The 27,304-nt window shown below is 39.0% G+C and overlaps 1 protein-coding gene across 3 annotated transcripts in view; it reads left to right on the forward strand.

The window, feature by feature from the left end:
* The window catches only part of prc1b (protein regulator of cytokinesis 1b), an 85,459-nt gene that overhangs the window by 50,936 nt on the left and 7,219 nt on the right, over nt 1–27,304 (forward strand). For all 3 annotated transcript variants that reach the window (XM_039773361.1, XM_039773362.1, XM_039773360.1), the window contains exons 11-13: nt 618–728; nt 875–967; nt 11,075–11,257. In XM_039773361.1, coding sequence (XP_039629295.1) covers nt 618–728; nt 875–967; nt 11,075–11,257 — 387 coding nt within the window. The remainder of the gene's footprint in view (nt 1–617; nt 729–874; nt 968–11,074; nt 11,258–27,304) is intronic.

The following is a 27,304-nucleotide window of genomic DNA, read 5'->3' on the forward strand; positions in this document are numbered from 1 at the left end:
TGTCAGTCCCTTAACACAGGAAATTTAGTGTAGTGGCATATTGTGGTTAAGTAAATTACTCTGTTTATTAATGTACTATTAAATTATTTTAAAATTATTTGAAACTATAAAAGTATTTGAGTTTTTTATTTTTTTATTTGCATTAGTATGAAGTGGTTTCTTTATCATTGACTTCCATTCGGTAGAGCGATTTCAAACTTTGTGTTTAGTTTCCTGAAAGTGATGTGTCAAGTAAATTTTACATGTATTTTACCTTCAAATTAATATGTAACATTTCTAGTGGGAAATACACTTTTTCTACCTGCACAAACACAAAAAAAAAATTGTTAAGAATACTTAAAGCCGTTTAGTTGCCAATACTTACAATAAATTTGTACAATGATTCTTTTCTTTTAGCAACCAAACTTGTTATCCTTAATACAATACTCTGAATTTTTGTCACAATTTAGTGTTAATTGATATCAGTAATAAACAATACTGCTTCAAGGATAAACTTCACACTTGTGGTCACATCTGCTTTTGTACTACCAGATTCAAAAGACACTTATTTTTTTAAATATCAAGGTACATGATGTGAAAAAGAAATCCACATTTAAACTCTCACTGTTCTATTATAGCAAATGAAGAAAAATAAACAGATAGAGGAAGAGATGCTTTATGGCACTGTTATCAAAACCCCAGCCAAAAGGAGACTTTTGGGTGCTAACACTCCGGGAAAAGCACGAAAGGTAAGATATTCTTGGGACTGTAAAATGTTTTCCATTGTGTGGAAATTTTAATACTTTCAAATAATTTGAGGGATTTTATGCAATGTCTGTCTTTGTATATATTGTGCAGCTTACAAATCATTTCTCTGCATTCTGGTCTTTTGCAGTTGAATGCTACTTCCAACAGCACTATGCGCTCGGCTGTTTGTGGGGTACTTTCTTTTTCTCCTAAGTCTCGTGCATCTCCATGTGGAAGTAAGGTTAGTTATTACACATTTTTGTTTCATTTTTGCTGAACCAGGGAATAATAATGTACATTGTGAAACATGTCTATTTTGAACTAATAACTTTTAGCATATCAACGACATCAATAAGAAATGTGTGCGTGTATGAATATGTGTGTGTATGTATGTGTGTGTATATATATATATATATATATATATATATATATATATATATATATATATATATATATATATATATATATATATATATATATATATATATATATATATATATATATATATATATATATATATATATGTATATATGTATATATATATATATATATATATATATATATATATATATATATATATATATATATATATATATATATATATGTATATATATATGTATATATATATATATATATATGTGTATATATATATATATGTATATATATATATATATGTATATATATATATATATGTGTATATATATATATATATGTGTATATATATATATATATATATATATATATATATATATATATATATATGTGTATATATGTATATATATATATATATATATATATATATATATATATATGTGTATATATATATATATATATATATATGTATGAATTACTAACGGTCACGGAAGTCCAATGATCCCCAGTAAGAGCCACAAAGTCCGCTTTCTGTAATGCATCTAATTTTGCTTGCTTTTCAGTGTGCACAAAACCATGCTTTTATCAAGGCTTACTGGGAAGTCGAAATGATCAGTCGTAGGAGCGCGCTTTATTCCGACTCTAACATTTTTGTAGCTGTGATGTGTGCATCAGTGTAATGGATGTACCAGGAAATCATGCATTGACAAAAGTTCCCGCTTGCTTGGAATTGAAAGTGTGATTAAATGCGTTATTTTTAACGCTTATGGAGTACATGCATCGAAGCTTCTCAGCTGTGCTTGTGCTAATAAAGGGAAACATTTTAAAAATAACGTAACATGATTCTGCGTTAACCTAATATTTTTTCATACGTCCCAAACCAAGGAGATGCTAAGGTAAAATGAATCGGGTAGCGCGTACATACTCAGTGCATCCCCTCTCGGCAATCGAACCTCGAATGCCGGCATTAGAGGCTTAAGACTCTACAATTAGCCACAGCGTGTGGCTTGTCTATGCTAGAGTATGTATTGTAGATCGGGTATATATATACATTTATATATATACCCGTATCGCAGTGGAGAAGTAGAAGTTATGAAAAGAAAAGGGAACATTTTAAAAATAACGTAACATGATTGTCAATATACAGTAATTGTTTTGTGAGTGTTATTGAATGTTGCTGTCATCAAGGATTTGATTATCATTATTTGTTTCAATCAGGGTCGTATTTGTACGATGTGTTGTGTTCAAGTTACATTCCGTGTTTGTCAATCGTGTAAAGATAAGAGGTTTCATTCATCGATTAGTTTCTTACTGCATCAATAAACAGCTCGTCTTCCTCTTTATCTGAGACCTGACAAACTGCATGCACGGGTTTTTTTTTTACACTGTCTTCCTTTAGCGTGACATTCACTTTTTCCACCGTGTGCTTTGTTTCCGCAGTAGCTGCACTTATGAATATGATTCTATGTATCAGACGCTTCATATTTTTTTGCTGCCTTCTCAATTGTGTAATTCGTAATGTTTTTGTTCAGCACTCTTTGGAACTGTTGCTTTTTGTCTGTGCACTGCGTCAGTTCACGTGAGCCGCTTGGTGTTCTTGCATCGAAGGTTCCCAGCTGTGCTGGTGCCATCTCGTAATGTCAGCTAAGACCCGCACTTAAAAGTTTCTCTCGCAGTTTCAATGAGTTTGTGCCAAACACCACCCTGACCATCTCATCTTCCTCTGCATAAGCACAGTCCTTCACACGTGAATATTTACCGCAGTGTTTGTATTGGATTGCCGCTGATGGACGGCCTTATATGGGCAGGCACTAAATTACAAACGCTAGTGGCAGCCTGTCTATGAACTTAATTTAATATAAACTTACGGTTCACGCCATGCTTTGTTTCCGCAGTAGCTGTACTTATGAATATGCTTGTATGCATCATTTGCTTCATAATGTTTTTCTGCCTTCTCAATTGTGAAATGGCGTTTTGTTCTCATCGCTGTTTGGAGTTCTTACTTGTTCTCTACGTACTTATGTAGGAGGCGTGATGCTGTCACACGAAACTCTGCCCCCACGGCCATCTCCAACTCAACTCCATTACATTATATGTAGAAAAATAGGTTCCAGTTATGACCCTTACGCGTAGAATTTCGAAATGAAACCTGCCCAGCTTTTGTAAGTAAGCTGTAAGGAATTAGCCTGCCAAATTTCAGCCTTCTACCTACACGGGAAGTTGGAGAATTAGTGATGAGTGAGTGAGTGGGCTTTGCCTTTTATTAGTATAGATGTATATATGTGTATATATATATTATGTATATAAAATATACACACACACTCACCTAAAGGATTATTAGGAACACCTGTTCAATTTCTCATTAATGCAATTATCTAATCAACCAATCACATGGCAGTTGCTTCAATGCATTTAGGGGTGTGGTCCTGGTCAAGACAATCTCCTGAACTCAAAAACTGAATGTTAGAATGGGAAAGAAAGGTGATTTAAGCAATTTTGAGCGTGGCATGGTTGTTGGTGCCAGACGGGCCGGTCTGAGTATTTCACAATCTGCTCAGTTACTGGGATTTTCACGCACAACCATTTCTAGGGTTTACAAAAAATGGTGTGAAAAAGGTAAAAACATCCAGTATGCGGCAGTCCTGTGGGCGAAAATGCCTTGTTGATGCTAGAGGTCCGAGGAGAATGGGCCGACTGATTCAAGCTGATAGAAGAGCAACTTTGACTGAAATAACCACTCATTACAACCGAGGTATGCAGCAAAGCATTTGTGAAGCCACAACACGCACAACTTTGAGGCGGATGGGCTACAACAGCAGAAGACCCCACCGGGTACCACTCATCTCCACTACAAATAGGAAAAAGAGGCTACAATTTGAACAAGCTCACCAAAAAAAGGTATATCCATCTATCTATCCATCTCTCCCTCCCTCCCAATGGGGAAATTCACATACAGCAGCTGCATACTGATAAAAAAAAAAAAACAGTATTAAATTAAAGAGTGATACAAATGCAGGTATAACAGACAACTTTGTATAATGTTGACAATCCGCCCGGATGGAACTGAAGAGTCACATAGTGTGGGGGAGGAACGATCTCCTCAGTCTGTCAGTGGAGCAGGACAGTAACAGCAGTCTGTCGCTGAAGCTGTTCCTCTGTCTGGAGATGATACTGTTTAGTGGATGCAGTGGATTGACAGGAGCCTGCTCAGTGCCTGTCGCTCTGCCACAGATGTCAAACTGTCCAGCTCTGTGCCTACAATGGAGCCTGCCTTCTAACCAGTTTGTGCAGGCGTGAGGTATCCCTCTTCTTTATGTTGACTCTGAAGCACACCACCGCATAGAAGAGGGAGCTCGCCACAACCGTCTGATAGAACATCTGCAGCATCTTATTGCAGATATTGAAGGACTCCAGCCTTCTAAGGAAGTATAGTTGGTTCTGTCCTCTTTTGCACAGAGTATCAGTGTTGGCAGTCCAGTCCAATTTATCATCCACCTGCACTCCCAGGTATTTATAGGTCTGCACTCTCTGCACACAGTCATCTCTGATGACCACAGGGTCAATGAGGGGCCTGGGCCTCCTAAAATTCACCACCAGCTCCTTGGTTTTGCTGGTGTTCAGTTGTAGGTGGTTTGAGTCGCACCATTTAACAAAGTCCTTGATTAGGTTCCTATACTTCTCCTCCTGCCCACTCTTGATGCAGCCCACGATAGCAGTGTCGTCAGCGAACATTTGCATGTGGTAGGACTCTTGAGTTTTATTGGAAGTCCGATGTATATAGGCTGAACAGGACCGGAGAGAATAGTCCCCTGCGGCGCTCCTGTGTTGCTGACCACAGTGTCACACCTGCAATTCCCAAGACACACATACTGAGGTCTGTCTGTAAGATAGTCCACGATCCATGCCACCAGGTATGAATCTACTCCCATCTCTGTCAGCTTGTCCCTAAGGAGCAAAGGTTGGATGGTGTTGAAGGTGCTAGAGCAGTCCAGAACCTTAATTCTTACAGCACCTCTGTCCAAGTGGGAGAGGCTTCGGTGTAGCATATAGATGATGGCATCCTCCGCTCCCACCTTCTCCTGCTATGCGAACTACAGAGGGTCAAGGGCTTGGCGGACCTGTGGCCTCAGGTGGCGAAGCAGCAGCTGCTCCATGGTGGTCTTCACATGTGATTTCAGAGCGACAGGCCAGAAGTCATTCAGCTCACTATGATATGATACCTTTAAGACTGGGGTGATGCAAGATGTTTTCTAAAGTCTCGGGACACTCCCCTGTTCCAGGCTCAGGTTGAAGGTGCGCTGTAGAGGACTTCCCAGCTCCAACGCACAGGCCTTCAGCAGTCGTGGCGATACTCCATCTGGACCCACTGCTCCGCAACTCTTAGCTTACCTTGGCTGCTGTAATTGTCGGTTGGGGGAAATTGTCTCCTATGCTGGTATCAGCAGAAGGATGGGTGGAGGGTGCAGTACTCCGAGGCGCACCCCGCTTCGAGCTGCAGCCAGTGATGATTTTCATCCCATCCCACACTTCCTTCATGCTGTTATTCTGCAACTTCTGCTCCAGCTTTCTCCTCGACTGCTCCTTCGCCTCCCTGAGCTGGACTCAGATTTCCTTCTGCTTGAGCTCATGCTGATCACCGCCTTTAAAAACCCTTTTCTTCTGGTTCAAAAGGCCCTTGATGTCACTTGTAATCCATGGCTTGTTGTTAGCATAGCAGCGTACTGTTCTTACTGGAACTACATTGTCCATACAGAAATTGATGTATTCAGTAGTGCAGTCAACAACCTCCTCAATGTTCTCACTATATGACCCCTGCAGGATATCCCAGTCCGTAGTTCCAAAGCAGTCTCTCAGAGCCTGCTCTGTCTCAGGGGACCACTTCCTGAATGAGCTTCCTCACTCTTGGTTTGTAGTGAGGCCGAAGTAGAACCAGGTTATGATTTGCTTTCCTAAGCGCAGGCAGCGGGGTGGTGCTGTTTGCATCTTTAATGTTTGCATACAGTAGGTCAATAGTCCTGTTTCCTTGGGTGTTACAGTCCACATACTGGGAGAAGGCAAGTTATGTTTTGTCCAGTGTCGCATAGTTAAAATCTCCAGTGATTAGCACAAGTGCCTTGGGGTGCTGTGTTTGTAGTTCAGCAACAGCGGAATGGATGATGTCATCCGCTATCTCCACGTCCGCCCGAGGAGAGATGTAAACAACAATGATGTGTCTAAACTGTCTGGGTAAGTAATTGGGACGCAGACTTCAACAGTTCGATGTCCCTGCAGGAAGTGGTGATTTTGACATTTACATGTCCAGAGTTGCGTCATCTTGTGTTCACATAGAGAGCGAGTTCACCTCATTTCGGTTTCCCGCAGGTATTTGCGTCTCTGCCTGTTCTAACTGTGCTAAACCCAGGTAGCTCTACGTTGGCATCTGGGATGTTAGTTGTTAACCACGTTTCTCCAAAACACAACAAACTGCATTCTCTGTAGGTCCTGACATTTTTCACCAGCACAGCCAGTTCGTCGATCTTATTTGGTAGTGAGTTCACATTTCCCAGGGTCACTGAAGGCTTGTATCGCCACTTTCTTGCTATCCGCTTAGCTTTTAGCTTAGCTCTGGCTCTGCTGCCACGATACGATCTTCTTACCTCATCGGGTAAATAGGGAACCACACTGGCATGGGCCTTTGTTCTCAGAGTTTGAAATTGACTACCTGAATCGATGAGTCTCGGCGTGTAAAAATCCATGTCCAATTAGTAAAAAGTGTCCAGAAAACGAGTCCACATAAAAAACTGATAGGAGTGATCAGTGAAATAGAGAAAAATAGAGATAAAGGTAGAAAGCTAGTCATACACGAAGCTGCTGGAGATATATATATATATATATATATATATATATATATATATATATATATATATATATATATATATATATATATATATATATATATATATATATATATATATATTTTAACCCTAACCCCAAGAAGCTACAACACACAATCAATTATCAGGGTGTAGGGTAAACAAGTACCACAAAGTGTTCCCAAGATATTTCATTACATATATGAAATATTCAAAAACCTGAAAAAATTCTGGGCTCAGGCATTTCAGATACATATTCTTAATATACATTACTCAAAAAAAAAATATATATAGAGAGAGATAGATAGATAGATATCTATCTCTCTATCTCTCTATCTCTATCTCTATCTCTATCTCTATACGATAATGTGGGAGTCAGTGTAAGGTAGATTGTATAAGCACTATGTTTGTTAAAATATGAATCATTAAATATGCATTTGAAGTACACAATTTGTCACACCCTGTCAAAAGGAGGTAAAAACTGCCATTAGAAGAGGTGGTAATAAAGAGCAGCAGGGTATACAGATTTCAGTACTCAAAGCACCCAAATCAGTGAATGTGCCTAATGACACCTGTAGAAGCACAGACATTGCTGCACGAATTCAACGTCTGACTGCATGTCAAAGCGAATAACTAAAGGAAGTTAACATTTCTTTCTAATAGGAAATGCAAACATACCATGCCAGAATATAACTGCATTGGCTTAACATGCAGAAATAGAACCCTTTCCTGTCAAGATTCTTCCTTCTGAAAAAATTCATTCATTGTCATTGCCACATGGTTCCCAGGAATTTTGGAAGCCCACCTAGCTCTGGGGGGTGGGGTTCAAGCACAGAGAGACTTCATATTTGTCTAGGTGCTGGCAAGAGTGATGGACCTGGTAGAGGATATAGAGGCCAGATGGGAGAGACCTAAGTGATGTCTTGCAGCAGGGTCACTATGAGACAAAGCAGTGGAAGTGAAGCACAGCTAATGATAGAGAGTTCAACTACTGTGTAATTTTGGTCTTTCTAAAGCCCCCTTTTTCCTTTTTTTTATACAGCGTGTTAAATAAGTATTGAATGTTGTTCTCAGTAAATGTTTCTAATGGGGCTATTTTACATGAAATTTTCACCAGATGTCAGTAACAACCCAAGCAATCCACACAAACAAACAAATCAAAACAAATAATTTATCGACTTAAGTTATGTGTAATAAAGTGGAATGACACAGGGGAAAAAGTATTGAACACATGAAGAGGTGGTAAAAGGCATGGAGAGCCAAGAAACCAGTTGAAATTTGTCAGTGTTTAGAAAGCAATCCTGTCCCCTATCAGTGCAAATTAATATCCGCTGGTTTCATCCTATTTGATGGCTTATAAAAATGTTTTTTTTTTCATTACCAAGAAGTCATACAAGAAGCATCTCATGATGGCTAAAAGCAAGGAGCTCTCAAGACCTTCGCAACCTTGTTTTTGCAAAACATACTGATAGCATTGGTTACGGACGTATTTCTAAACTTCTGAATGTTCTAGTTAGCACTGTTGGGGCCATAATTCCGGAAGTGGAAAGAACATAATTTCCCCATAAACCTCCCACGACCAGGTGCTCCTCACAAGATTTCTGACAGAGCAGTCAAAAGAATAATCAAAAGAGTTGTCCAAGAACCAAGGACCACTCGCGGAGAGCTTCAGAAAGACCTGGAATTAGCTGTTACAGTTATTTCAAAGAAATCAATAAGTAAAGTACTCGGCCACCATGGCCTGTATGCATGCTCTCCATGCAAGACTCTGTTGCTGAATAAAAAGCATGTTGAAGCTCATTTAAAGTTTGCTGCACAGCATTTGGTCAAGCCAATGAAATAGTGGGAGAATATATTCTGTCGGATGAGACCAAAATTGAACTCTTTGGATGTCATCGCACACACCTTGTTTGGAGGAAAAATGGCACTGTGCATAACCCCAAAACACCATACCAACAGTGAAATTTGGAGGTGTGAACATCCTGGTGTGAGGCTGTTTTTCAGCGTATGGTGTTGGCAGACTTCATATGATTGAAGGAAGGATGAATGGAGAAATGTACGAAGACAATTCTTGATAAAAATCTGGTGCCGTCTACCAGAATGCTGAAGATGAAACGAAGGTGGACATTTCAATAAGATAATGATCCTAAACACTCAGCCAAGGAAACTCTCAATTGGTTTCAGAGAATGGAAATAAAGCTGCTAGAATGGCCCAGTTAGTTGCCCGACTTGAATCCAATTGAAAATCTATGGAAAGAACTGAAGATCAGAGTTCGTAGAAGACAGTTTATATGGAAGAATGGGCCAAGATCACACCTGAGCAATGCATGCAACTAGTTTCTCCATACATGAGGCATCTTGATGCTGTCATTATCAACAAAGTCTTTTATATTAAATTTCAGTAAGCGTGTTCAATACTTTTACCCTTTGTCATTCCACTTTATTACACAAAATATTGGACTTCTTTGTTTTGATTTCTTTGTATATTTGGATTACTTGGTTTGTTACCAACATCTGGTTAAAATTTCATGTCAATTGCCTCATGAGATAAACATTGATGCGTTTAATACTTATTTTCCCCGCTGTATTCTTTCACATACCATTTGGCAGCTGCTCACATACTATCACTAGTACATGTACCACAGGTTCAGAACAAATGAAATGTAACAGTATACTATGTAAGGTACAAGTATTCTAATTAATAAGGCTTGGTCTATATAAAGTACTACTGAGAGTTTTGGAGAAGGACCTAGCAGCACTAAAAGCTTTACAGAAAATAACAGCCATAAAGCGCTTGTCCTATTCTAAGAGGCTATGGGACATAAACCTCTTTAACTTTCTCCAGAGAAGGTTGCATGAGTAACTGATTCAGGTCTTCCAAACTCTCAAAACTGTCAGTAAAGTTGATCCTGCAGATTTCTATGAGTTAAAATAGTGAATCATGTAGTTGAAAACCTATGATAACTAAGAAGTGCTTTTGAAATTAAATACAAGAAGCATATATTTATACAGGGATCATGGGAATTTTAAACAAAGTGCTGAGTTATGCAGCAGAAATCTTAAAAACCTTTTAAATCTATTTGGACAGCTTTGGTATATGGTTTTAACAAGCAAGCTTGATGTAATAAATAGTCTCCTCATGTATGCTTACTTCTGTTCTTATGGTACATTTTATCATGAGGGCATTTGTAACCACTTCAAATATTTATTGCTGAATTTCACAACGTCTCAAGATTAAATACACACACATTGCAAAAGTAGGCAATGTAACCAAAAAACATTTAATGTAATCTTAAATTAATGATTCATATAATTTACTTGGTCACCTCAAACTCTTTTGGATTAAAGTCGCAGTACTATTAAGTATTTAATTCCAGCCATTAATTAGTCTCAGTTAATGGTGGTAATGAACATATTTTACACTGCTAAGCCATCAAATTAAAGGTGTCATTAACAGGAAAACAAACATTGCATCCCTACTGTAACTGATTTGGGACCCCAGCATTAGAACTTAAGAATTCGTTCACTTGAATACAACGAACATTTCAAATACTGCTTTTGTTTTTTTCTTTGTATGCAAAACTATTCAGTACTTTCTGTTAACTAACGGGAGTGAAGGAATAAACAATTTAGCTTTCAGGATCTTAATTAAAATTGTGATAATAAATGAATTTACTTTTTATGCCCCATTCATAGGAGTATGTGGGTAGTAATTAAGAAAGTGGCTGGAAAGAAAACAGCCATTGCATTACTCTATCAACTGTGTTTGAGTTAAACTTTACAATATTAATTGAAGCATAGTGCACACAGCATATATCTCTCTTAAAATTAATCTTTGCATCCTATTTACATGTTTGCTTTGAGCAAAGTCTATACTTTGCTGCAGCTATACCACCCTCCTTCTTTCTGTTTCAACATTGATTTTTCTGAAAGTCAAAGCATTTCAACTGGATCTGTACATAAGAAAAGATTTCATTTATTGAAGATTGTTTGAATATGACATTGTGCGCAATGTATCTTGATTCAGTTTTTTAAACATTGGGTGCTTTCTGACCATTAGCTACAATAAATAACACTAAAGCTAAGTTAACTTGATCCAACATCTGTCTTATTTTAATTTACAGTTGGGGCAACCACTGAGAACTGCAGTACGCAGCAAACCTCCTCTGGCTGGACAAGCAGAAGACAACAAGGAAAACTTATCACACTTTAATGGAACTACAAAGAGTGGTGCGTTAAAAAGTGGACCTAATCAGCACCAGCATTTCAGCATTAATTCTGTTGCTGGCTCCTATTCAGAATTTGCGGTAATTCATTTTTATAAAAGCATTTACTACTTTGCAGCAACAGAAAACTCTTAGCTGATGGCAACATTTCTTTTTGGAGGTTATATTTTCTGTAGAATTTTGAGGAAGGGATCTGCAGGATTGTCTAGTTTTGGTGTTCTACACCACAGAACCAAAATGGATAGTTCTAGTTTTCATTTTAAAAATGGCAGACCAACTTTCTAAATATAAACTTCAAAACACTGAAATGAGTGGTAAATGCTAAGCTTTGTTTTGTTGTTGAAAGATCCGGTCCAGGCAGAGTCCGCCTTATTGTAGGGTTTTATGAATAGTGTTTTTTTGTTTTTCCCAGGATTAGCTTGATTTGGAATTTTCCTTGTGGTACTCTTTTGTTTACTTAGCAATTACTTCCTTAAAATTGTACCAATGCAATAATGTACTGTACAGTTAAACTATCCATCCATCCATCCCGCTATATCCTAACTACAGGGTCATGGGGGTCTGCTGGTGCCAATCCCAGCCAACACAAGGCGCAAGGCAAGAAACAAACCCCAGGCAGGGCGCCAGCCCACCACAGCAGTTAAACTATAAAACATGAAATACTAAGAACACGACTTTTGTAAATGTTTCAAAATTGAGCTTGCAATCAAGTTTAAAGATGATAAAATTATACAACAAAAATGTGCCAGTCTTGTCAGTGAGAGGAAAAAATACATTTGAGTAGAAAGTGTATTTGTATAATCTTATTTTTATTTTTTATTTTTTTGCATCTCAGCCTCACAGCTTCTGTATTCTGGGTTGAGATTCTGGTTTTTAGAACATTGGATCAGTCTAAATGAGAACAGGCCATTTAGCCCAACAAAGCTTGCCAGTCCTATCTGCTTAATTCTTCTAAAAATAACATCAAGTCTAGTTTTGAAAGTCCCTAAAGTCATACTGTCTACCACACTACTTGGTAACTTATTCCGCTGTGTGTATGGTTCTCTTTGTAAAGAAAAACTTCCTAATATTTTTGTGAATTTACCCTTAACAAGTTTCCATCTGTGTACTGATGTTCTTGATGAAGTAATTTCAATCATGTCTGCTATTAATCTTTTTTTTTGTTTAAACGGAACATTTTCAGCTCTTTTAACCTTTCCTCATAATTCATCCCCTGTAGCCCTGGAATTAGTCTAGTCGCTCTTCACTGGACTTTTTCAAGCACTGTTATGTCCTTTTCATAGCCTAGAGACCAAAACTATTCCCAGTATTCCTGATGAGGCATCATCTTTGCATTTATAAAGCTTAAGCATAACCTCCCTGTACTTGTACTCTACACATAGTGCTATATAATCCAACATTCTGTTAGCCTTCCTAATGGATTCTGAACACTGTCTGGCAATTTATAGTGTCAAATTCACTATGACTCCTAAATCCTTTTCATAAGGTAGGCTTCCGTTTTTCAGACCTCCTGATTCTCTATTGAAAAACACTAAGCGTAACTTACAACAATAATGGCTATGCAGAGCTACAAAGAAAATAAAAGCTAAAGAAAAATTACTTCTAACTGGTTATATAAAACAGTAGAAAATCAAAATATCCATCTTAATTACAAAATCTATGGTCGGATGGTTAGGGAGGAAAACCAAAATTAAACTATAGTTTACAGAATGATGGAGAAAATAATAAACCTCCAGGGATTCTAACTCCAAAAGACAACCCAGTACTCTATGGGCATTCTAAACTCTATGAATGTGTCCAAATTAACAGGATACACTTGTGGCGCTCTATCTTTCTAGCATTGCAGGTGGCTACAGCATACTTAGATTAGGGGCGTAGTGTGTGACAGATAGGGGGCGCTGTCGACCTCTGAACCCTTAGACAACACGTCAGACACCAGGTACAAGTCCAAAATGAATTTATTTTTACAATAATGTGCACAAAGCACCTCTGTCTCCACAATACTTCCAGTAATAAACAATAATAACAATAAACAATCTTCCAATCCATCCAGCAGCTCAGTCACCCTTCCTCCCAACTCGGCTCCCCTGCTTGGGTTTCCCAGAGTCCTTTTATATCTCTTGACCTGGAAGTGCTTCTATCCCTCAGTCCATGTGATTTCACAGCACTTCTGTCTCAGATGAAAAGCTCCTTCTTTACCTCAGCCCAGAAGTATTTCATTATTTCCGTCCCTGTGACTAGGGAGTACTTCTGGGCTATAATAAAAATCACCGTTCCATCCTGCAGCGGCCCCCATGGTATCCAGCAGGGCTGTGAAGTAAAACTCCAATGTCCATGCTGCCCTGCGGGAATTTGGGCCTCCTCTATGTTGCAGGAAGGACTCCATCTGGCGACGTGGGGATGTTGGCTGGGATAAACTGCCGGCCATCTGTCACAAGTGCCACCACAGTGTACTGGCAAATAAGAAAAACACAAGTCGTGATTAGTTACCAGTCTGTAAAACCACAAATAAAATTACATTTTATGGAAAGAACCAATTTCCACCTCTCCCCATTATGCAGAAATGCTTATAGTGTTAGCAATTTCTTAAAAGATTAAGATTTTTGTCCAACTTTAGTTGAAGTAAAGTATTCCAGATTTGTGGGGCTTGGAAACATAATTCCGCCTCCAGCTGTTTAAAGGTTCACTCTAAAAACACTGAGGAAACTGGTGTTAGTGTCTAAGATTAATGTTAGGCATATGCATGGAGGGGCAAGCACTCTAAAATATAAGGTGCTAGATGGTTTTCAGAGCCTTTAATGCAATTAAAGGTATTTTAAAATCAACCCTAAAGAATACATGCAGCCAGTGTAATGATCCTAAGCCTGCTGAGCGATGCTCAGATTTTCTTTTTCTAGTTAAGATTTTTGCAAATGAGTAAATAGATAGATACTTTATTAATCCCAAGGGGAAATTCACAGTAAAAACCCACTAAACCTTTGTGGGGCAACTTTTGTACAAAATTACATTTTTCTGTCTATCTAGTAAAATTTGTGATGAATACTTAATTATATGTTCATAGTTACAAATTGTATCCTTGTTGCTTAAAAGTGATAGGGATGTGTGTGTATATTGTAATGAGAAGACCGGCAACGTAAGAGTTTTAGGACACCTTGCGCACAACTCTGTATACTGAAAAGATTGAATTTAAAGAAAACGTATGTAAAACGCAAAAACTAGTCTCTTGTCTCTCATAGACTGTCATCTGTTTAGGTCAACAGCCCCAGATGGCAGCCTTTCATGTTATTGGGCAGGAAGAAGCAGGTTCATGTGAATGAACCCAAGTGATGGCAGAGGTGGAAGACCATCAGTCTTTCTGCATAGGGTGGAAAAGAGTGATAGTTATTACACAGGACTATCTCTTTCTCAACGAAGAATTGCCATCACCCAAAAGCCCTTAAGCTGTCTCCCCTGCGCACACGCACACACACATACAATTTTTTTTCTGTTTTCTTAAATAAATTAAAAGTATATCTGCAATGCTAGATTTGAGAAATTGTGGAATTGTTTAGGTGCAAGAGACTAAATATTAAATTAGACCGTGTTTCCAAAAATGGGGATATCTTGTGCCAAACAGTACAGGTTTGCAGTGCTATGGGACAATGGATTTAAACTTGCTACAATGATAGCTTACAGACTGGGTAACAAGAAATTTGATTCCAGGGTTGTGCATCATAAAATGTCTTGGTTTTGTACAACATAGTTTTTTGGAGAGAAATGTCTAAAATCCTTTTTTTTTTTTATTAAGTTATTGGTGTGAAAGAGTGGTTTTTATTCATATAAAGATTTTCTTTGTTAAAATTGTGGTGTTATGCTCACTTCCATGCAGCCATTTGAAGCTCCTTTGTCACATATGTAGAATAATAGCCATTGTGACACAATAACAAGTCGGAAACACAGAAAAAGATTTGGGGAAGGATCCCTGTGTAATGTCCGGTGAGCAAAGTAGTCAAAAAAAGACTGATTTGGTGGTCAAAATTGGATGTGGGGGGGACATTTGACAGTGACAAAAAGCAGATTCAGGACTATTTAAATAATGGCGGCAGGAAGGAAGTTGAGGGCAAAACAGAAGTGACGCCATCAAGGCTGGCCGCAAGTGACGCCAGCAGAGGGGAGTTGGAAGTCATGTTTTTATGAGGAGATGGTAACCACTGGGATTGGGTAGGAAAAGGACTAATCTTCTGTTGGTCTTTTAAAAGAGGTAGAAAGGCATTAGTACTCTATTCTAATCCTCTATCTTTTATTATTTCATGCTCACTTGGACCCTTTGGCTGGTGACACAACCCCAAAAGGCCCGAACCATGGGATCGTAAACATGAGAAAGAGCATTGGCGTTCACTTGTAGAGGACCACGATGATAAGCGACCTTAAATCTATAGGGCTGTAGGTCCAAACACCACTTACTGTAGTGACCAGATGGTTAGATTCCTTATGCAGGGCCATCCACTGGAATGCAGCATGATCTGTCACAAGAGTAAACTCTCAACCAAAAACGTAGTACCTCAGCTGAGTCTCAGCCCATTTAATTGCCAAGGCATCTCATTCTACCGCCGCATACCTGGCTTCCTGGGACTTCATGTATAAACGGTGCGTACGTACAAAAATGTTGTGTGCAAACGTTTCCACGCTGAAATCGTGATGTATAAAACCCAAACTTGGCATAAAGACACGCATATTTTCACGGTAGCTCCAACCCTGGCGTACGCAGGTTCTCCGCTTGGTTTTGCAAACTGGCGACACCCAACGTTAAAGAAGTGCTACTTTTCTAGTGTGGTTTCCCTTTCTTTTTTAGATCCACATCCCTGATGCAGCTTTATAAATACACTAAAATTAACCGCATATTTATTAGTTTAATGCATCTGATTGCAATTAACCTGTAACAATATAATGGTCCACAGAATGGTCAAACTATTCTAAATACCATAGCTGCTTTAGCGTTGTTACTCTCACTGCTCCACCACCTTTTTCAGCTGCTCCCATTAGGAGTTGCCACAGCAGATCATCTTTTTCCATATTACTCTCACTGCACCACTTGGAGTATTTATATCACTGTATCTGAGTGCTCTACAGCAGCTGACTGGAAAGAGCATCTAGCACACGCTGCCTCAGCCATGCTGTCTATTGAACTGCACTCATACGGCAAACACTTCAGAGCCTTTCCTCGCAGTTCAGAAACCGTTTCGTCCCAAGAACTATACAGGCAAACGCACTCAGTCAATCAAGTGCTCCTTGTATAACGCTTTGTGCTTCAGTACTATCGCCTCACTGTAAACGTGCGATATAGTTATAATATTGCACAACCCGAGCCACTTTATAAAACGCATATTTACATATGATGACGATATCATTTTTAAGATGAAATGCAGGAAAATGTTTATTATATTATACAGATAAAACTTAACTTCATTTAAATAATCTATATTGTTAATTAAACATGTGAGAACACGGTGCCGCAGCGCTAGCAATTAGCTGGTGCCTCCGTTCACGGATTGTTCCTGCCTCACGCTGTATTCTTGCTGTGGCTGGCGTGACACTGGAAGGATAGATGGATAGAATAAACATGTTCTACAAAGATATTTCAATGTTCCTTAAAGGTTTTCAAGAATCTTCGTTCTAAGCTTACAGATTGCTTAACGTCCATTACAGAGCTGATTGTGTGGCGATTGGGTATTTGGAAAAAGAAAAGCAAGGACAGGAATTGGGGGTTAGTACGTTTGAAAGAGACAGTACTGCTGCAATAAATTATTTCATCAAAGGTCGCACATGGCGCAGCAAGCATCTTGCGTGAGGCATGAACAATCACTGCGCCACCGTCTTCCCATGTTTAATAACATGCTTTAACTCCTTTCATCATGAAAATGATATCAAGTATACATCTCAGTATTTTAATTATTCAGAGAGCTGTAATATCACGAATGTAATGGATTCTGTGTCCTGTCGGAGGAAGAGAAAGCCATTTTAAGAAGCACGTACTGATTCACACACACAGCACAGAGAAGATCAAATGCAAAACAAAGCATTTAACGTGCTACTTTAGTTAGATGGGATTTGAGAAACTAGTAAATTAAACGATGTAAAGATGAAGTTTATGATGTTTGACTTTAATGACAAAATAAACTACGTGATTAAAGTGGATATTTCAAAATTAAAGTTGACATTTCATGCTTTTTCCCCCACTGTGTGCCTTTTTTTTTTTTTTTTTCCCCTCTCTCTGTACCCTAATAAGCTTTCATATGACACTCGGACGGTGGGCTACAACTCGCCTTTTCACGCCGACTTTGATATCTGTCGACAACTTTTTTTATTTCAGGCACTGTGCGACTTGGTGAACTTGAGCTTTTGAGTTTCTCCGACACTGTGTGTCACTCGATCAACTTCCTTTTGTTGTTTTTATACCACTGTTTAAACCAACAAGTAGTACGTTTTTCCTTGCCTCCACTTGGTAATTGCTGAAATTCTTCTATTTCCCCCCCGTGCTTTTGCCATTGCCTTTTCACAGAACATTGAGGTTAAGGGCTATTTATGTTGTTTTGCATATTCGAAGAGGCGTAATCCTGGGAGGATTTGAGGTGGGGCAGCAGGCGCAGGCACATGTGCTACTTTTCACGCTGACTGGGATTTATGTAGCGGAAGAATGTGGAAGTTGCCATTCGCACAGTTTTATGGATCTAGATTTTTTTGTGTGTAAGCACATTTCCGCTTTTGTCCGTACACCATGTTATAGTGTGAATTCTACGCACAGCGTTATGCATGGGGCCCCTGGTCTAGCAGTATCCAGCTCAGGAACATCATGGAGTGTTCAGCACCATTGGCACTTTGGCTCAACACAGTACTAAGACCTGTGTCCAAACTGTTGGTGTGGAAAATTAAAATGAGAAGAAAAATTAGGACTTTTCAATACAGCTGCTGAAGTAAGGGCCTGTTTTAAGTCACAAAATGCAGTTTGTTTTCTTATTCCATACCACTTTAAAAGGGTGCCGCCTTCTTTGTTAAATCAGTCAAGGGAGTAGCTCTTTCCGAAAAACAATGTACAAACCAGTGAAAGTAATGCGATAGTCCAAGAAAAGCCTGTACCTGCCACTTGGTAATCAGACAGGGCCAATTTATAATGGCATCAACTCTAAAACACTGTGGTCTCACTGTTCCCTTACCCTCCAGATAACCTAAATATCTGGCTTCTTTAATTCCAAAATAGCATTTCTTGGATTAATTCGTAGCCTGGCTTTTGCTAGTGTTAGCAAAACAGCTTTAACCTGCAGCATGTGGTCCTTCCATATATAGGAATAGACTACAACTTCTTCCTGATAGGTGGAGCTATATGAACTGTGGGACTGTAGCAGTCTGTTTACCAGACATTGAATGTCACTGGAGCCCCATGCAGTCCAAATGGGAAAACCTTATACTGCCATTGTCGGCTAGGGGTGCTAAATGCCGTTTTTTTAGTGGAGTCCTTTAAGGGAATTTCCCAGTATCCCCTTGCATGTCAGGAGTAGTTGGATATTGAGCATTTCCTAGCCGCTTAAGGAGTTCATTAACTTGGGGCATCGGACAAGCATTGAATTTGGAGACGTGATTGAGACGACGGAAAACATTGCAGAACATCCATGACCTGTCAGGCTTTGGGACCAATACAGTTGAACTGGACCAGAGACTCTGGCTTTCTTCAATAACACCTAGGTCCAGCATATGTTTGATCTCCAACTCCACTTCAGTTTTCTTTGGCTTAGGAAGGCAATATTGTCTTTCCCTGACAATCAACCTGTGCTCAGTAATTATGTCATGCTCAATCAGTGAGGTGTAACAAGGTTGCTCGCTTACTACTTTCGGAACTGATAGGATTGCTTCTTCCAGGTCCTGTCTTTACAGGGAAGTCGAATCTGGTTCGAGATTAAGGGCATGATTTTTAATGAAAAGGGAACGATGTTGGCCTAAGGGGAGTTCTGGCTCCTGCTCCTTCAGCTTTAACAAATTAATGTTTTAGACCCACTCAATGCTTCGATGATTAGTTTGTTTTACTAAATAGTCAATGAGTCCTTTTCGTTCCTTAATCTCTTATGGACCTTGCCAATGAGCTAATAATTTGGAGTGCGAAGCAGGTACAAGCACCATGAAATAATCCCCTGGGAGAGATTCCCGGAGAGTTGTTTTGATTAGAATATCAAGCCTACGCTGATTGAGCCTTATCCAAATGTTCTTTTAATAAGGGTTGATTTTTTCCAAATCAATCGTGTAATTGCTGGATATATTCTATAATATTACAGAAAGGAAGATCCTCTTCTTCCTAGCCTTGTTTTAGGAGGTCCAGAAAGCCCCGGGGTTGTGACCCATATAATAACTCAAACTGGGAAAACCAGTAGAGGTTTCAGGCACTTCTCTATAGGCAAATACGAAGGAAATTAAATGATCCCAATTTCTCCCACCCTCTCTAACTACCTTGCAAAGCATCTGCTTAAGAGTCTGATTAAATCTTTCCACCAACCCGTCAGTTTGGGGATGATAAACATAAGTCTTAAGATGCCTTATGTAGAATAACTTGGCCATCTCCCTGAATGCCTACGAAGCATGAGGGCAGCCGAGTTAGTTTTCCCCATCCATTACTAGGTCCAACTTTTTATTAGGAGTGTGTATGTTCATACTACTATTGCTATCAGACCAGTCCCACCCCAAGATCACAGAAAAGGGAAGGTCCAGTAAAACTGTGACCATTAATTTTAAGGTCCCCTGAAAAGTGATGACGCAGGAGATGGACCGGTAATAACTAGTTTCCCTGTGTATACAAGTAAGACTGGTCTTATTTTTCAGCTATTGTCGTGGTAGAACAAAACGGCGAACAACAATGGAAATGTTACTTCCGGAATCGAACATAGCAAGCAACCGATGTCCATTTATTAATATCACTGTTGTTTGAGGGAGAGACAAAGGATTAGTTGGAGCACAGTACCTCTCTCCCTTGACCCAGGAACAGTTCATCGCTTTACTCGTTAAATGACAGGAAGTGATGATTTGACCCAACTCCTCACACTTGAAACAGTGGGGAAGGTGGGATTGTTTTTACTTTGATTTGACCGGAGGCTCGGTTTGGCTCAGGAGGAGTGACGCACTCGTTGGGGCTAAGTGAATTGTCTGTTCTGACCTCTCCGATTTACAAACCGCCCAGTGGCACTCAATCGCCTCGACCGGGGCCTCCATGTTCTTATTAGGTTGTATGCGAACCACCTGGGTGAGATAATCAGGAAGGGCATTGACCTGGGTTTCATAGGCCAGTTGTCGTCCCCACATGCCTGACTTTATTTATGTCTGGCCTTAGCCAGCAACCTGTTTTCCCCATATTTCAAAGGCCTGGCTTCCCGTGGGCTTATCGGGGTTGTACTTCCAGAGCCTGCATGCCATCACCTAATGGTTGGCAGTGACGCTGTAGTGTTTAAAGACCCAGCCCTGAGGGTGTCATAATTTGTGGTCTGCTCCTTGAAAAGATCATAATAGGCCCTCTGCTCATTGCCCTTCAGGTATGGCGTAAGTATGTTGGCCCACTCGGCCAATGATTACACTTAGCAGTGTGTTCGAAAATTAAAATTTACAACACTATGTCGTCCACCCTCAGATTGTGGCAATAACTGAGGAATTGGAGGTCAAGCTGCCTCTGATTTTACTGCACCCCATTCCAGTGCTTGTGCTTCCGCCTCAGCCAACTGGGTTATTGTTTTCCCAACTTGAATTTTCACGGTCTGCCATAATGGTACTCAAGACAGTGTTGAGGTCCTGCTCTTCAGTCTTCTTCGAGCAATGGTAATCCTGCCGACTATGCCAATTTGTGATACAATAACAAGTCAGAAACACAGAAAGAGATTTGGGGAAGCTTCCCTGAATAATGTCCGGTGAGCAAAGTAGTCAGAAATAGACTGATTTGGTGGTCAAAAATGGGGTTACATTCGGCAGCAACAAAAACAGATTTGGGGCTATTTAAATAATGGCATCATCAGAGAGGAGTCGGAAGTGGTGTTTTTATGAGGCGCCGGAGAAGATGGTAACCACTGGGACTGGGTTGGAAAAGGATTGATCTTCTTTTGGGCTGTTAAAAGAGGGAGAAAGGCATTAGTGCTCTGTTTCTGTCCTCTGTCTTTTATTATTTCACGCTCACTTGGACCCTTTGGCGGTGTGTGACACCGTTCATTTTTGGGCATGTAATTTAAGTGCATTAATGCCAAAAATCCCGTAGGGTCAAAAGGGCTTTTTTTTATAACCCAGGCTTGATACTTCTCCAAATGAAGTCTATACTTTAACCATTGAGTAAGAGGAAGTCTGGCTGAACAAAAAGTCTGCAGGATCCTTGTGAACACTATAGATTAATATAGAATGAAGGGTAATTTCATCTGTAGTTTCTTCTGGGGAAAAAAGTATTCTTTGGTTATGTCATTTTCTGTAAGTGGTGAAATGAAGGCTAAATATAAATTAGCCTTTACGTGCTTCTCTGGGATGGAAATTAGATTTTTTAACTTGACAGTCTTTTCAGAAAGCAAACAAGGCTGAATGGAGCTGCACAGATAATCGGCACATTGATGTGGGGCTAGCTCTGTTCCTACATAGCTTTCATAATTGAATGTTTTATTGGTCAAATCTGATCTGGTTTGAGCACAACTGATGTGCCTGGTGATTAAGCTGCTGTGTGCAACAATCTGCACAGTGTAATGTTTTTGTAAGTCACTGCACCAAAAAAATAGTTGGTATTTAAATATAGGATGAGTAATTTTTTTATATGTATAAAAAGGTTAAGTTGGAATACATACTGTACATTGGAGTTGATCCAGAAGACTGTTCTGTGAGGTATGGCGATTGTGTATGTAAAAATATTAACTAGAAGTACTTTATTTTCCAATGTATAGGCTATGTAGTATTCTGCAGTTTTTGAGATAAGGAGTTAGCTGTTAGTGCTTTGATGTCCACTCACATATACCTGTTTGAATAGGCTGGAGACTGCAAGGAGCCAAACCCACCACCAACCAAATCCTGTTAATGATTTGACAAGTGCAGATAGAAGGAAGGTGTACACAAGTTTGCGGAGTGGGAGGATGAACATGTAGACATACATGAACATGTGATCAAGTTGATGACCTGCTAAATGAGTAGGCCGAGGCTGAACACAGAAGTAAAACAAAGAGAGGAGGATAAAGAAAACAGATAGGAAAGTGAAGAGAGAAAGAAATCAAGTTTGTCCAGAAGATTTACACGTCGACCTAGAAGGTGATAGACTAGCTGAGAAGCAGGCTGTTAGGAAAGGTTACATGAACTCGACTTGATGTTTTCTTGGAGGAAACAAGTGGATAGGACTGGCGAGCTTTGTTGGGCTGAATGGCCTGTTCTCGTCTAGATTGTTCTAATGAACAGCATGGAAGTCAAAAGAAGAAAACAAGTTGATTAGGAGCAGTAAATATTCATTTAGGAGACAAGAGAAGGCCAGTGCCACTCCTATGTCCAGTGGTCTGTGGAATGTGTGAAAACATCTTATAAAAGGAGGAAAACGCAACATAAGTTACAGAATTGCTTGAAGTGATCCTTGTTTCTGTCAGTGCTAGGAAAACAAGATAAAGAAGAGAGGAGCAGTCAGTGATGAAATCAGCTTTGTTGCAAGCTGAACAACAGTTCCACAGCCTGCCAGACATCTCTGACTTTGAGGGAAGAGTAACAGAAATCTAGTTATAAAGATTGGAGACCCATTGGTGTGGCACTCTGTAGTAGGAAGAAATAACAGGAATGGATAGTGTAAGGGAGTTGTAAGCAAGAACTGCAGATAATATGGATATGAGAAACTATCACTACTTCACTTGGACAATCAAAAGTCAACTGATAAGTCAAGAAAGTTTTGATCAGCACTTGAGTACTACCTTTCAAATAAAGGACTAAGAAAACTGCTTAAACACAAATTTTAGTAGATGCTCCTTAAACAGATAACTCACTCAACTGCCAGCTAGCCCCACATATTTGCCAGCACCTGAGTACAACATATCCTGGACTTAACTGAAATAAATCATTTGAAATTCAGTTTTCTTGAACAGATAGATGTTGAGCTCAACCCTGACCTGAGAGATACAAATTCATATCGAGGGGCAGATATTATGGAGCAGTCTCTCTCTATCTGAACATACTTAAGGTCAGATATAACTTTTTGAGCCTTGTGAGCATAGTCAGAAGAGAAAGCTATAGAGAAATCCTTTAATAAACCATCCATTCAATAGCCAGATACCAAATTTTAACTGACCTCACGACAGTCATTCAGTCTTATAGAAAGTTGTTCAATAAATGTTGTGTACTGCAACAGGCAGGTGTTACAATGCCAGGACACAGACGTGGAAGTGGATATTTAAAGCAGAAAATCTATGATCAGACAAAAATGTTGATAGTAAGGATGTATTAAAACAGTAAGCAGAGGCTGATTTGGAAATAAAATTGTAATCAATTCTAGAAAGTAATTTATAGTTTGTATAAAAAAGAAAATAATCTTCACAGATGTCTAAAGAATTGAAATGATTCAAACAAACTTGGCCTGAGCAAAAGAGATGGGAGGAATGTGCAAAATGAACACAGGAGGCCCTATATAAAAAGAGAATCAATAAAGTAATTAACATTAATATGAATGCCTAGGAAACGAAGAATCTTGACCAGTTAGGATCACTTCTCTAATGGGTATGCACCAAAGACAAGATAGCAACAAGATATCATCTGGTGGTAGCACATTGCATCTTTAGAAATGATCCTTGATCTTTAGATATCCTAGTAAAATTGATGTATCCACCTCAGTCCTTTCTGAAGAGCAGACAGTTGTGTTATACTGTATGAGAGAATATTAAGATGAGCCATTGTACCAGAGAAAAGAGAAGAATGCAGAAAACAAGGAAGACTAAAAGGTTAACATGTAACCCTGTAATATAATTAAATAGAAAGTGAAAACAATGGAGGGCATTTAGCAAATAAAACTCAACTATGATAACGTTAACAGGCTGTTTTTGAGAGCATACAGTACTTTTGGGTAGGCCATGCCACCATTGGAGAGAGAGATATCAATTGCCTGAAAAGCCATCTTGGGATCCGTAAAGAGACAGTGTATGTGTTTGTGTGTAAGGCGAACACACCTGCAGAAAATAAAAGGGCAGTTTGAATTCTGGCATCCTAGGCTTTCTTTGAGATTTGGGGCCATGCCTTATACAGTACATCTGTGTGGTTTGTTTGGTGAAAACAAACAAAAACAGTGAAAGAGATTGTGTCTTTGCACAGTGATGGACTTTGCTCTATGTTCTTTATTGAATATTCTGCTGATCAGAATAATTGATAAAATTGCTTATCATCGGAGGTAGATTACCAGAGCCTACGAGAAAGCTCGTAAATCCGGCCCACCTTAAATCCATTCTCACCTCTCCGTCCATGTCTTTTGTCCTGTAAATGTGTTGATTAACAGCAAGCAGCCTGGTATCCCATCCCCCTGCCCACCGCTGTAGTTCATTTCACAAAGAAGTTTCTCAGTTGTCAGTGTTTATCTTCGAGTGAAATGTTGGAGCTTTATATGGTAAAATAGTACATCATCATTTGGAATACATGCATTTCATGTGTGTTCCATGTCAACAACAATCTATGTAAAACGTAGTTAACACAGAAATGTTTTTCATGTTTTAGTAATAATTGAAAAAATGTAGACATTAAATGTATAATGTGTGAAGCCTGAAATACAAATATGAAATAAACACTTTCTCAAAAGGTACAAGTATAACAAAACAAGCCATGCTGTTTCTTTGAAGGACAGGTGATGGGCAGGATGACTACAGACTTTGTCCTGTAGCCAAACAGTGCCATCTTTCACCTTTATGCCTGGTGCAGCTGCATTGTTCTTGTATGTGAGTGGACATTTCTTGCGGGGAGGGCTTTTGTTCTCTTTCTCCGATCTGTGTTCACCTCTGTTATAGCACTTCTTTATTTGAACACAGCAGTGTCAGATCAGGGCTAGTGTGAACGCGTCTGAGAGAATAAAACTGAATTAAAAAAAACACTAACCTTTACAAGTACCATACATTTACACAATCTGACCGTCAAATCAAATGTATGCTTTTATTGTATAATAGTAACAATAAGAACAGCTCACTACTCAAAACGTTTATTTTGGGAGACTTTAAGACTCGAACCCAGAACCTTCTGAATTGGAGTCAGCAGCTCTAACCAGTATACTGCCCTAGAAGTCAGGACAACAAGCAACACTAACCTGATTTCTTTTTCTTTGGTTATAGTCTTGGAAAAAAGCGCATTTGTTCTGTTAAACTTATATCTTTTGTGAAAGTGCTTATTTGATATTTGGACTTTAGTCTTCACACATTACACACTTCATTTGTACATTTTTTTGTTAGTACTAAAACATGGAAAAAGTTTGTCTTTTACGTATGTTTTCTACATTTCTGTCATCCTACACTTACACAGATCTTTGTGGACACGGAACACACGTGAAATGCATGTGTTCCGAATAACGAGATATTTTTTAGCCTAGGAACCTGACTCGCTGATAAACAAGGCTTCATTTGGGAGAGGTTTTTGCTGTTTCTCCGGCGGTAGGGGGATGGTATAGCAGACAGCTTGCTGCATGGGATTATTGACACATTTACAAGACAAAAGACGCTGAATGGAGACATTCAAGTGGATTTACGGTGGGCAGGATTTACGAGTTTTCTCGTAAGCTTTGGTAATTCTAGTGTTAAATACAGTGAGATGGCTTTAGGCCCAGTTTCTTTACTTCTAGCACCATCACCTGTTGTTTCAAAACATTGACCTATTCTCTTACCACTAGAATTACCAGAGTCTATGAAAAAACTCATAGATCCAGCCCACCTTAAAACCATTCTCATTTCTCTGCCACCGTCTGTTGTCTTCTAAATGTGCCGATTAAAACAAGCAGCAAGCAGCCGGCTATTCCATCCCCCACCGTCGCTGAACGTTCACTAAGTTTTCCCGGCTCATGCCTTGTTTGAATATATGGGAGTGACTCAACTGCTGGAGTTTTAGAGTGGAAATAATAGATCGTTATTTGGAACACATGCATTTCATGTGTGTTATGTTTCTACAGTAATCTGTGTAAACACATTGTTAAAACAGAAACTTTTTCATATTTTAATAATGTTGCAAAATGTAGGCATAAACTATAGAATATGTAAAGCCTGATTTCCACAGATCAAATAAGCACTATCACAAAAGTTTCAAGACTGCTGCAATAGCTGCCTTGGCATAGCGCTAAGATTTGTTTCTTAGAGACCCGAGTTCGATTCCCCGCTGGGGAGAAAGTTTTATTTTTTTTAATTTTTTTTTTTTCCCTTTTTAACCTTCGCCGCTCTGCCTGCCTGCAAGTATCTGCTTTCTGTGTGCTGGGGCGTTTTTTTCTTAAGTAAATCGTTAAGTTTAAAATGTCGATCGCGGTGTTTTCTGTTCATTAAATTATGCTTTCATTCATTATAACTAATACTGTTATCAAGTGGTCGCTATTTTTGCCTGTTGTATACAATCTATCTAGCGTCTTTATTTCCACTCTCACTGCCTGCTTGCCTGTGTGCAGCGTGTGTCGATTGATATATGATTTAATGTATTTTCTTTTTTTTTTTACCTCAAACGGACATAAAAGTCAGTTAATGAGATTGTTATATTTTCATGTGGGATGTTCCTTTTAAAATATTTTTTAATAATTGAGACTGCAATTTATATGAACAAGTGTCCTTATAACTGTTCTTATTTTTAAGTTCTGTAAGACACACACTGTCAGACAGATCACTGGGTAATGCACAGACAGAAGTTGATAGATAGATAGATAGATAGATAGATAGATGTGAAAGGCACTATGTGACAGGTGCTGCAGAAAGGCAAGCAGGCAGTGAGAGTGGAGATAAAGACGCTAGATAGATTGTATACAACAGGCAAAAATAGTGACCACTTGATAACAGTATTAGTTATAATGAATGAAAGCATGAATTAATGAACAGAAATAACCGCGATCGACATTTTAAACTTAACGATCTACTTAAGAAAAAAGAAAAAAAAACGCCCCAGCACACAGAAAGCAGATGCTTGCAG

This window comes from Polypterus senegalus, chromosome 12 (assembly GCF_016835505.1).
Source record: "Polypterus senegalus isolate Bchr_013 chromosome 12, ASM1683550v1, whole genome shotgun sequence".
Classification (NCBI taxonomy): Eukaryota; Metazoa; Chordata; class Cladistia; order Polypteriformes; family Polypteridae; genus Polypterus; species Polypterus senegalus.